General features: G+C 50.5%; 1 protein-coding gene across 2 annotated transcripts; it reads left to right on the top strand.

The window, feature by feature from the left end:
• Positions 1-976: 976 nt before the first annotated feature.
• WBP2 (WW domain binding protein 2) lies at positions 977-12307 on the top strand. 2 transcript variants are annotated; one of them, XM_066381238.1, is made up of 8 exons: positions 977-1100; positions 6646-6754; positions 8071-8206; positions 9431-9523; positions 10147-10281; positions 10446-10568; positions 11013-11089; positions 11189-12307. In XM_066381238.1, the coding sequence occupies exons 1-8, from the start codon at positions 1042-1044 to the stop codon at positions 11240-11242; spliced, it is 786 nt and encodes a 261-aa protein (XP_066237335.1). In that variant the 5' UTR covers positions 977-1041; the 3' UTR covers positions 11243-12307. The 2 variants fall into 2 exon arrangements, with proteins under 2 accessions (XP_066237335.1, XP_066237336.1); XM_066381239.1 differs by lacking the exon at positions 10147-10281.
• The last annotated feature ends 66 nt before the right edge of the window (positions 12308-12373 follow it).

The raw sequence follows: 12373 nt of genomic DNA, 5'->3' as shown, positions 1-12373 counted from the left end.
ATGCCCAGTTCCAGCCACCCAGTGCTGAGTCACAAGCTAAAATGAGTCAGCTCTTTTGTAAGCTGCAGGCCCCACCCACATTGTGCCTCATTTCGTTCAATTGTTTTTATTTTTATTTTTTTGAGAGAGAGAAGAGAAAGGATATCAATTTGTTATTCTATTTGTTTATGCATTCATTGGTTATTTAATTTCGTTCAGTCTTGTTGAAATCTTCCAGTAAGGACCTTACAGGACGAGCTGGAACAGAATGCAAAGCTAGAACATTCTAGAGGGAGCAGCGCCACCTGGAGGCCTGCTGTGGTGGAGGCAGCGGTGAGGTGGGGGCGTATTGCACAAGGCAATGAATTTGGTGAGGGGTAATAGGGAGATTCTTACCGCCCACCAGTGAGGGTCTGGTTTTGATGTTATGAAGAGGATGGCAGTTTTCCCTGACTTCTCTGCCAGCCAGTCAGTCAGTCCAACAAGTCCTGGAACAGAGATTTGGTCTTGCACTTACATATGTAACCAAATCAGGGGTAAAGTCACATAGTAAATGCCTCATAATGTTTGTAGAAAAAGTAAAGATGCATGTTAGGTGACTGGGTAGCACCTCACACACCAGGTTAAGGTTACAGTCCCCATTCTGTGTGTCGTTTTTACAATTAATTTCCCTGGTGATGATCCCAACTGTTTATTCCCGTCCCTCTGAGGGACTACACGGGGAGTGCACCGGACATTAGTTATGCAAAGTAGTGAGTCAATCCAGCCCTATGGTTTGGAAAACTAGAAATTCCAGAATACACCCTCATTAGCATACGGAGAGGTTGAGAGAGCACTGCCTTATGGGATTGTAGTCTTCAACTTGTTTGTGATGCAGGCGAAACTAGGAGGGAGAGGGAGTAAACTCTTACCACGTGACACTCGGAATCAAGTGGTTGGGCCAGCCTCAACTCAAGAGCTATGATTGGCTGACTCTAAATACAAACGACGCCACAGAGGGCGGGCCAGAGAGGGGCGCAAGCGCACTGCGTTACGAGTCTCGGGACCCTTTTCCGAGAGATTATGGCGCTCAACAAGAATCACTCGGAGGGTGGCGGAGTGCTCGTCAACAACACGGAGAGGTGAAAATACTGCGGAAGGAACCTGGAGGACCAAAGGGAGGGCGTCAAGAGTGTGGGCAGTGGAGAATAAAACTGCAAGCAGGGGAAACTGATGGGGTGCGGCGTGGTGGGTCGGTAACGGTTGGGGGCGGGGCTGGAGGAAGGTGGGTGGATCGCGGGGGAGGGAACGGAATTCATGATCAGCTGTGGGATGGGGGCAGGGCGGCTGAATGGGGAATCGGTGGCTTGTAAGTGATGAAAAGCGCCTCACACAAAAATAATTGCGATTTATTGACTGTTTACTATGTTAGCTACGTGTCAGTGACTGCCCTTGTACTTTATTTAATACGTTATCATACACATTTTACTGTTTCTTTTTTTTAGTGTTTATCTTATTGATTTTTAGAGAGAGGAAGGGAGAGAAAGAGACAGGAACATTGATCTTTTCCTGTATGTGCCCTGACTGAAGATGGAACCTGCAGCCTCTGCACTTCAGGACGATGTACCAGCCATCCAAACTATCCAGCCAGGGCTATACACGTTTTACATGTAGCGAAACTTAGGCTCAGGTAGATTAGGTAACTTGCCTGAGGTCACCGAGCTGTAAGGAACAGATGGAATTGCAAGAAAGGAATCTTGACTCCAAAATAAATACTAGAGGTGAAACTACCAGTATATTCCAGAACTGCTCAAACAGGCAAGAGGTAAAATAAATAGAAAACGTTTGTCAAGTGTCTTAACACATCTCTTGGCATGTGGTCCATTCTTAAAAAGGCCTGTTTTTGCCTCTTTTTCTTGAATACCTGTTGGCATAGGTAACTTCCCAAAGCAGAGATATCCCAATTTCAAAATTTTTCTAACAACCCCCTTGTTGTTTTTTGTTTGTTTGTTTGTTTGTTTTGGGGGTTTTTTTTGTATTTTTCCGAAGCTGGAAACGGGGAGAGACAGACAGACTCCCGCATGCGCCCGACCTGGATCCACCTGGCACGCCCACCAGGGGGCGATGCTCTGCCCCTCCGGGGCGTCGCTCTGTTGCACCAGAGCCACTCTAGCGCCTGGGGCAGAGGCCAAGGAGCCATCCCCCGCGCCCGGGCCATCTTTGCTCCAATGGAGCCTCGCTGCGGGAGGGGAAGAGAGAGACAGAGAGGAAGGAGACGGGGAGGGGTGGAGAAGCAGATGGGCGCTTCTCCTGTGTGCCCTGGCTGGGCATCGAACCTGGGACCTCTTGCACGCCAGGCCGACGCTCTACCACTGAGCCAACCAGCCAGGGCCACAACCCCCTTGTTAATTCTGTCTCTCCTCTAATGTCTGGGTTCCTTGGATGGCTTCTCTGTCTCCTTGCTCTTTGGGCATTAAGACTAGATTAACCAGCCCTGGCCGGTTGGCTCAGCGGTAGAGCGTCGGCCTGGCGTGCGGGGGACCCAGGTTCGATTCCCGGCCAGGGCACATAAGAGAAGCGCCCATTTGCTTCTCCACCCCCCCCCCCTCCTTCCTCTCTGTCTCTCTCTTCCCCTCCCGCAGCCAAGGCTCCATTGGAGCAAAGATGGCCCGGGCGCTGGGGATGGCTCCCTGGCCTCTGCCCCAGGTGCTAGAGTGGCTCTGGTCGCGGCAGAGCGACGCCCTGGAGGGGCAGAGCATCGCCCCCTGGTGGGCAGAGCGTCGCCCCATGGTGGGCGTGCCGGGTGGATCCCGGTCGGGCGCATGCGGGAGTTTGTCTCTCCCCGTTTCCAGCTTCAGAAAAAAAAAAAAAAGACTAGATTAACCAGGAGAGGGCTGGATAGTTCAGTTGGTTAGAATGTCTGATACGCCAAAGTTGCGTATTAACAAGGTTGCATATTGCGGTTGGGTTCAAGCCTGGGTCAGGGCATATACAAGAATCATAAACACTGCCTGGTCAGGCAGTGGTGCAGTGGATAGAGTGTCATATGGAGACACAGGACCCAGGTTCGAAACCCCAGCATCGCCGGCTTGAGCACAGGCTCACTGGCTTAAGCAAGGGGTCACTCGCTCTGCCATAGACACCCCCCACCCCCACCCTCATCAAGGCACATAGGAGAAATCAATCAGTGAGCAACTAAGGTGCTGCAAGGAAGAATTGATGCTTATCTCCCTTCCTGTCTGTCTTTCCCTATCTGTTCCTCTCCCTGTCTCTCTCTCTCACACACAAAAAGGAATCATAGCCTGCCCTGTGGTGGCATAGTGGATAAAACCTCAACCTGGAATGCTGAGGTTGCCGGTTCAAACCCCTGGGCTTGCCTGGTCAAAGTACATATGAGAATTGATGATTCCTGCTCCTACCTCCCTTCTCTCTCTTTGTCTCTCTCCCCTCACTAAAATAAATAAGAAAAAAATCACAAACACAAATGGAACAACAAATTAATGTTTCTCTCTCTTTCTCTCTCTCTCTCTCCCCTCAAAAAATCAATTAGAAAGAAAGAAAGAATCAGACCAGGCATCCCTGGTTGATCTATGCTGAGCCTGAAGCTCTTGAAGACAGAAGGAGCTTAGGAGGAACCTGAGTTCCCAGAAGAGACTTAGTTGGATCAGAGCCTTGTAGCCAGCTAAACAGGGCCAACACCCAGACAAGGGCCTGTCACCGGAGAATGTTTGATGCGTCAGAGGAGAATGCCTAGAGTCCTATGACCTTAGAATGCTGATTTTCCCTCCATCTTACCTGCTCACAGTTTGCCAGACCATCCTGTTCCTGGTAATGACCTCTTTTCTCTGAGCTGTACTTCTCTTTGCTGGTACCAGTCATCTTCCCTCTTACCTATCTCCAGTGAAGAAAGTTGTGATATTGGGGAGGAAAAAGAGGACAAATGGGACCACATGAACTTAGACCAACCTTGTTATTTTATAATCAGAGAAACCTCACATGCTTCCATTTTGTAGCCTCTGTGTGTGAGCCAGTCCCTGGCCTAACAAACATTTTTTTTTTTTTTTTTTTTTTTTCTGAAGCTGGAAACGGGGAGAGACAGTCAGACAGACTCCTGCATGTGCCCGACCAGGATCCACCCGGCACGCCCACCAAGGGCGAGGCTCTGCCCACCAGGGGGCGATGCTCTGCCCCTCCCGGGCATCGCTCTGCCGCGACCAGAGCTACTCGAGCACCTGGGGCAGAGGCCAAGGAGCCATCCCCAGCGCCCGGACCATCTTTGCTCCAGTGGAGCCTTGGCTGCGGGAGGGGAAGAGAGAGACAGAGAGGAAGGAGAGGGGGAGGGGTGGAGAAGCAGATGGGCGCTTCTCCTGTGTGCCCTGGCTGGGAATCGAACCCGGGTCCCCCACACACCAGGCCGACGCTCTACCACTGAGCCAACCGGCCAGGGCCCTAACAAACATTTTTTATGCCATTTGGAAACATCTTCCAGGACTGTCTTTTTTTTTTTTTTTTTTTTGCATTTTTCTGAAGCTGGAAATGGGGAGAGACAGTCAGACAGACTCCCGCATGTGCCTGACCGGGATCCACCCGGCACGCCCACCAGGGGGGGGCGCTCTGCCCACCAGGGGGCGATGCTCTGCCCATCCGGGGCGTTGCCATATCGCGACCAGAGCCACTCTAGCGCCTGAGGCAGAGGCCACAGAGCCATCCCCAGCGCCGGGGCCATCTTTGCTCCAATGGAGCCTTGGCTGCGGGAGGGGAAGAGAGAGACAGAGAGGAAGGAGAGGGGGAGGGGTGGAGAAGCAGATGGGCGCTTCTCCTGTGTGCCCTGGCCAGGAATCAAACCCGGGACTCCTGCACGCCAGGCCGATGCTCTACCACTGAGCCAGCCGGCCAGGGCTATTTTTCTTGTTCTCTCAGTGAGACTTGTCTGAGACAATGTACCAGTATCTGTCCTCTTAGGCCTCCTACCTGGCTTAGGGCTCAGTGCTGCTAAATAGTGGTGTGCTTTATTTCAGAAAATGCCTCAGTCTCATTTCTGAAAAAATTGTATATGCAATAATTTAAATTTAAATTAGTGTTTAAAGCCTGGCTAGATAGCTTAGATGGTTGGAACATCATCCTAATACACAGAGCTTGCTGGTTCAGTACCTGGGTAGGGCACATAAAGAAACAGATTGGTGTTTCTGTCTCTTTCTCTCTCTCTCTCCCTTCCTCTCTCTCAAATCAATAAATAAATTAAAAAACATTTCTTTAAAGTTTAAATTAGTGTTTAAAATTTCATGTGGAAAGCCCTGGCCAGGTAGCTCAGTTGATTAGAGTGCCATTTGATACACCTAGGTTATGGGCTTGATCCCCTGTCTGGGCACATACAAGAATCAACCAATGAATGCACAAATAGATGGAAAAACAAATTGATCTCCCCCCACTTCCAAAATGAATTAAAAAATAATAATCATACATTTTCATTTTTGATATTTTTAAATTGATTTTAGGGAGAGAGAAATGTTGTTCCACTTATTTATGCACTCATTGGTTGATTCTTATATGTTTCCTGAGCAGGGATTGAACCCACAACCTTGGCGTTATTGGGATGATGCTCTTAGAGTCTAACCAACTGAGTTACCTGGCCGGGGCTTCCTTTTTTTTTTTTTTTTTTAAGATTTTATTTATTCATTTTAGAGAAGGGGGGAGAAAGAGAGAGAGAGAAAGAGAAGGGGAAGGAGCAGGAAGCATCAACTCCCATATGTGCCTTGACTGGGCAAGCCCAGGGTTTTGAACCAGCGACCTCAGCATTCCAGGTCGACACTTTATCCACTGTGCCACCACAGGTCAGGCGAGCTTCCATTTTTGATTTGAAAAAAACAACAAAAATTTTTCTCACTAAAAACAATTATAATAAAATTTCATGTGTAAAATAGTGAACCTTTTCAAGTCATGAATCCCTTTGAGAGTGATGAAAGGTATAGCTTTTCCCAGAATAATGCGCATACAGGATTATCTCAAGGGCTTCAGAGAATGACGTCCCTGCAGACTCAGCTTGAGTACCTGAAGGCACCCTGAAGTCAGCCCTTTTGTAATGTGTAGTCATGTCTTAGAATGTTTGTATGTTAAGATTAAAAAAATAAACCAACACTGACCTGTGGTGGCGCAGTGGATAAAACGTCGACCTGGAAATGCTGAGGTCGCCAGTTCGAAACCCTGGGCTTGCCTGGTCAAGGCACATATGGGAGTTGATGCTTCCAGCTCCTCCCCCCTTCTCTCTCTCTGTCTCTCTCTCTTTCTCCCTCTCTGTCTCTCTCCTCTCTAAAAATGAATAAATAAAATAAAATAAAAAAAGAACACTTAAAAAAAAAATAAACCAACAAAAACAAAACCTATCATAAAGCCTCAGAATAGAGTTAACTCAGATAATCTAACCCGATTTGATGGATAGTGGGGTCACCAGAGCCCTGGGGCTCTGCTGTTGTGCTGGCCACTTGGGCTCTATGACAGGTTTGGGGAAATTCTGTGGAACCTCAACTTGGTCGTCTCTTCCATCACTATAGTAATGGTTTCCTTGCAGCAGTGTTGAAACTATTACAGATGACATCCCAGGTACCTGCTTACCAGAAGGGTCCAGTCCCTGGGGTAACAGATCATGGCTGCAGATTGTCTCATCAGGGCCTTTTCTCTTTCTCATCATAGCATCCTCATGTCCTATGACCAGGTGGAACTTACATTCAGTGACATGAAGAATGTTCCAGAGGCCTTCAAAGGAACCAAGAAAGGCACTGTCTACCTTACCCCTTACCGGGTGAGTTGCATAGCACAAGGGTTGGTTTGGAGGCTTGTGGCTCCTGCAGACTGTTGTGAGTCTTAGGTCAGCCTCAGCTTATGAGTCTACTGGCCTCTGAACGAGGTGAATGTTAGTTCCTCACTCCATGTGTTTTTCTGCCACATGCCTCTGGGTTCTAGAACCACCAGGCTATTTGGGCAGCTAAATTGACCGCAGGGCAGTGAGTCCATGCAGGTTCTAGAGCTGTTGCTAAAAATCTCTGTATCTGGATGCAGCTGCTGGAATGACCTAGGCCTGGAGGAGAGAGGCTATTATTATTTTGATTTCTATAAGAGCAGCCTAGGAGGCTTTTGCACATCTAGAGTGATAAATGTGGTAAACAAGATACTACTAGCATGGCCGCAGCCTCTGCACTGGGCAGAGAGCCCGGCAAAACCCTGCAGAGTAAGAAATGCCAAACTGCACAATATGCCCTGCCTGCAAGTTACCCAGGCAGATACTGAGAGACTTCCAGAGAAATACAGATGGATATTCTTGGAAAAGAGTCTGTAGTTACCCAAAAGTTAGACTTAAATGGTTAGAAAAGGAGCATATCTTCAAGTATTAGTCACCAGGATTTAGTGGAGAAAGGAGAGGCTCAAACCCCATTTCTGGTGGTTCATATGGCATCTTTAGGCACTGAAGTTGTGAGTTTGAAACAAGATTCTCCAAGCACGGATGTAAGACTCTTGCTGTTTGGGCCCTGGTGGGTTGCTCAGTGGATAGAGCATCGTTCCCATGCGCTGAAGTTGGGGATTCAGTCCCTGGTCAGGGCACATATGAGAAGCAACCCATGAGTCCACAACTAAGTGGAACAATAAGTTGATGTCCCCCATCCCTCTTGCTGTTTGGACAGTGAGTCTGAGGGAAGGTTACAACAGCCACCTTGTCCTAGGCTTTACCATCCCCGCCACTCCTTCACTCGCAGTTCTGCAGAGCTCAGGCTAGACCTCTCCCTTCAGGAATCCTTCCCTGCCTTGCCCCTGTCTCTCTGCCCTAGCTTTGCAGGCCCTGTCACTTCTGTACTGCATCTGCTATCTCCTCACCACCACTTAAATCCTCACATGCTGTCTGTGAGTGGCACATTTGTCCTGTGAATACATGTGTCCAGTCTCTCCATGTCAGGACTTTTCTTAAAAGCTCTCTTTAGGAGCGGCTGGTGCAGAGTTCCGTGGCTGCTGGACTCTGACTTGAGCTGCCTGCCCAGTGCTGGTGTGGACTCATCACACACAGGAAGTGATGGCCCAGTGGGCCATGGTTTGGCTGGTGATGGTTCTCGTCTTCTCTTGTCGCAGGTCATCTTTCTGTCCAAGGGGAAGGATGCCATGCAGTCCTTCATGATGCCATTTTATCTGATGAAGGACTGTGAGATCAAGCAACCTGTGTTTGGTGCAAACTACATCAAGGGAACAGTGAAAGCAGAGGCAGGAGGTGGGTGACGGGGGCTTAGGGACATGGATGCGGTTTCCAGAGGGGTGCTCTGGAGCGCCTCTGATTGTTGCCTTGGAGATGTCCTCTTTGGTCCCTTATTATCTTAGCCTATCCTCTTCCTGGCTCTGAATCAGCTTCTAAAATTAAAAAATGGCAGTTCAGGCCCTGGCCGGTTGGCTCAGCGATAGAACATCAGCCCAGCGTGTGGAAGTCCCGGGTTTGATTCCTGGTCAGGGCACACAGGAGAAGCGCCAATCTGCTTCTCCACCCTTCCCCCTCTTCTTTCTCTCTACCTCTCTCTTCCCCTCCCGCAGCCAAGTCTCCATTGGAGCAAAGTTAGCCCAGGCGCTAAGGACGGCTCCATGGCCTCCACCTCAGGCACTAGAATGGCTCTGGCTGCAATGGAGCAACGCCCCAGATGGGCAGAGCATCGCCCCCTGGTGGGCATGCTGGGTAGATCCTTGTTGGGCACATGTGGGAGTCTGTCTGCCTCCTCGATTCTAACCAGAAAAATACAAAAATAAATAAATAAATAAAATGGAAGTTCACATCACCTTTGTAGAGAGTGAAATCAGCAAAATGCGTGCATGCTAAGTAAAAATACTTATGTGCTGGGGAATGGATTCAGATTTTAGGTGTGAAAGGGCTTTCCCTGGAACCAGGAGGAGCCAGCTGCCCCTCTGTGATGCCCAGGAGGTCCTGCTTGGTGGCAGGCTCTTTCACAGACACCAGTGAGCTCTGTGTCCAACTCACCTCCCCCGCCAAACACGCCAGGCTTACAGTTCTTGAGGAGCTCACAGTTCCCCTTTGGCAGAAGCCAGGGTAGAGGGGCCAGGGATCTATCCTTCAGCCCTCTCGGGTTAAGTTCTGCTCTGAACTTGACCGTCAGCGGTTGTTAACTGGATCTGCTCCTGGGAAGCTGCTTTAATGGGAGTGGGAGGCCCTAGGGCAGCTATACTTTCAGTGCTGAGTAGGAAGACAGGCTTGTTCCAAGAAGGAAGAGTCCCTAGTTCCAAGCAGTCATGGGCAGGAGGCATGCAGCCTACAGTGCTGGTGTGGAGGCAGCTGGTGGGGATGTTCAAGTCCTGATCAAATTGAGGCACTGGAGAGCTGGCCACATCCCCACAGGCCTCCAGGACATTGGACATGAACCTGAAAAGGACAAATAGCCATCTCTTCAGAGTGATTTATGTTCTTTTCTTGAACTGTTGCACTCTTTCTTAGGTGGCTGGGAAGGCTCTGCGTCGTACAAATTGACCTTTACGGCAGGGGGCGCCATCGAGTTTGGACAGCGGATGCTACAGGTGGCATCTCAAGGTATCAAGACTAAAAATTAGGGACCAAGGACACAGTGAAGTATGTGGTTTTTGTCCATTTGAGTTTACATTTTGTTTTGTTTCTAAGCACTCAAGAGACAGGTCTCTGGGCCCTGGGCTGACCAGGGCTGGGAGTTAGGAAGGAAGCCTCTAATTAACACCACTCTACCCTGGACCTTATCAGCTGGCTTTCCCCTGCCTGGGGCAGGTGTGGGACTTGTTGATGAAGCTCTGTGGACTCAAGAACATTTTGCTATGGCCTCATAAAAACAAAATGGCCAACAATTACGCTGCCCTTAGACAACCATTGTAAACCACTGAGAAATGTGTACAGCAGATATCCTCCCGTTGTCCCCGCCTTGCCCAGGCCCACTCTTGACCTCATCCCTGAGCCCTCCTCCTTCCCTCCATCCCCTATCAATTCCTTCCCCAGCTCTGACCTCTCCCTATCCTGACCCCTCACCTCGTTCTGACCAAGGCTAACGTCAGTGTGGGTGGGGAGTGGATAAGGCATGTCTGCTGGGCACATCCTAGGACCCTGAAGCTCCCCTCACAGGGGTGGGGCCACCCTCTCCCCAACTCCAAGGCCTGAGAAACTCACTTCTCTTTCCCCTGTACTTATAGCCTCCCGAGGCGAAGCCCCCATTGGAGCCTACGGGTACTCCTACCTGCCCAGCGGGGCCTATGTCTTTCCCCCGCCAGTCGCCAATGGAATGTACCCCTGCCCTCCTGGCTACCCCTACCCACCACTCCCACCTGGTGAGTGTCCTTTGCTGACCACCCCTCATCCCACCCACTAACCAGCCCCACCCAGGCCAGGGTGGTGTAAAGGGGAGACTTGTTCTATGACCTGCTTCAGGACTAACAGGAGTTGGAGAGGACTGGGCTTCTCACTGGGTTCCTGTCCCTCTCTTGCCAAGCAGAGTTCTATCCAGGACCTCCCATGATGGATGGGGCCATGGGCTATGTGCCGCCCCCACCACCACCCTACCCTGGCCCCATGGAACCACCAGTCAGTGGGCCTGATGTCCCCTCTACTCCTGCAGGTGAGGCCCCGGGCTGTTCAAGCAGCCCTGGGAGATCAGTCCTCCCCCATGGCTGCACAGAGAGTGTCAGAGAACGGCCAGAGGCTGGCTTGGAGCCCCAAATGGTGAATGACCCCTGGCCTAGGGCTATCCCATGGGGACTGGCAGTGCGATGGCCTCAGGGCAAAGAGCTAGATCCTTGCACTCTGCTCTTAGCTAGTTGTGTGCCCTGGGACCAGGAAAGTCTCCCTCTGTACCTCAGCTTTCTCAGCTATAAGCAGATGGTAATAGTACCACATAATGGGGTTGTGAGGAAATGTGAATGCTGTTTTATTATAGACCTGGTCCCAGCACCAGCTGCCCTGAGCGGCATGGGGTGGGGGTGGGGGGGTCATGGGGCTGAGAGCCACAGTAGGGGTGCCTGGAAGAGTGGGAGGCTTATCCCTCATGTGTTTGCTTTCATAGCTGAAGCCAAGGCTGCAGAAGCAGCTGCCAGTGCCTATTACAACCCGGGCAACCCACACAATGTCTATATGCCTACGGTGAGCAGGGTGGTCACAGTTGCCTGGGATTTAGGAGCGGGGAAGGCCTTGGCTTGTTTTGAACCTCTTATGGTAATCTTTCCTTTCTTCTTTCCATAGAACCAGCCTCCGCCACCTCCCTACTACCCCCCAGAAGATAAGAAGACCCAGTAGACCCCTCACCCCCTGCCTTCTGCCTGTCATTGCTCTTTCCTTCCCTTCCCCTTGGAGCCGAATCTGGGATGGGGGTGATGGAGGGGAGGCCTTGTTCTTCCTCCAGGTTTGATTATAAAACACCAGGAACTGGCATTGACATAAGGGAGCGGCTCCTTGACTCGGAGCTGTGCCTTCAGCTTCCCACACTGGCCCAGAGCTCACAGTGCTTGTGTTCGGCGTATTTCCCTCTCGGTATCTCTGGGGCTCTCCTCAGGAGCGCCAAGCATCCCCCGCGTTCCTGTCTTGCTCTAGTAGCTTCTACCCACAGAGGGACTCTCTGGCCACCTCCTCTGCCGCAGTCCAGCTCCCTTGTTTTGGTAGCCACTTTATCCTCAGCCTCCGGCCCTCCTGAGGGCCCTGTCAGCCCTGCTCTTGTTCCTGCACTCTGGTCTGGACCTAGCCGTGGAGGCCACCTTCCGCCAGACTGTCAGGTCACATTCCGTTTCCAGCCAGCATCCAGCCCCAGTCACACCTGCCTTCCCTTGCCCTGTCCTTGGTCATTCTGTTGCCACCACTGTGTGTCTTGGAGCTTTAACATGAGTTTCCAGGGGTGGATAACATCAGGACCAGGATGCTGAGGCTCAGGTAGGGAGCCCTCTGCTTCCCTGCTAGTGTTCCTGGAATTTGTTTCCTTTTGCCTTTTCTCTGCCATCTAGAAGGGGTTTCTGGAACTAGAGAACACATGTCCATTCCAGCATGCCACTTGGGGCTGCTAGATGGGCTGGAACAAAGGCCACTGACCCCGGGACCTGGCCTGGTTGCGTGCTGACCACAACCTTTAGGCAGTCTCCAGCCTGCCCCCTTTAAGCTCCCCTCCTAGTTAGTGATATGGCCCCTGGATGCACTCAGATTTGCTCTCATTTGCTCCTTGGACTGGCTGTGAAATGAGGAGATGGTTATTTAAAGAGAATTCCCTATTTATTTGACAAAAAAATCCAGTTAATATATTAATATGAAATAAACCCTGTTTGCACCTTGATATGTTTGCTGAAAATGTGAAGTAGTAAAAATGAAATAACTGGACTGTGTTTGTCTTTGTGGTGACCAAAATGAACCCTGGGAAGGAAAGCTATATGGCTGTTGAGGGCC

The sequence above is a fragment of the Saccopteryx leptura genome, chromosome 4 (assembly GCF_036850995.1).
Source record: "Saccopteryx leptura isolate mSacLep1 chromosome 4, mSacLep1_pri_phased_curated, whole genome shotgun sequence".
NCBI classification, from domain to species: domain Eukaryota; kingdom Metazoa; phylum Chordata; class Mammalia; order Chiroptera; family Emballonuridae; genus Saccopteryx; species Saccopteryx leptura.
This window is presented reverse-complemented; position numbering and strand designations above follow the sequence as displayed.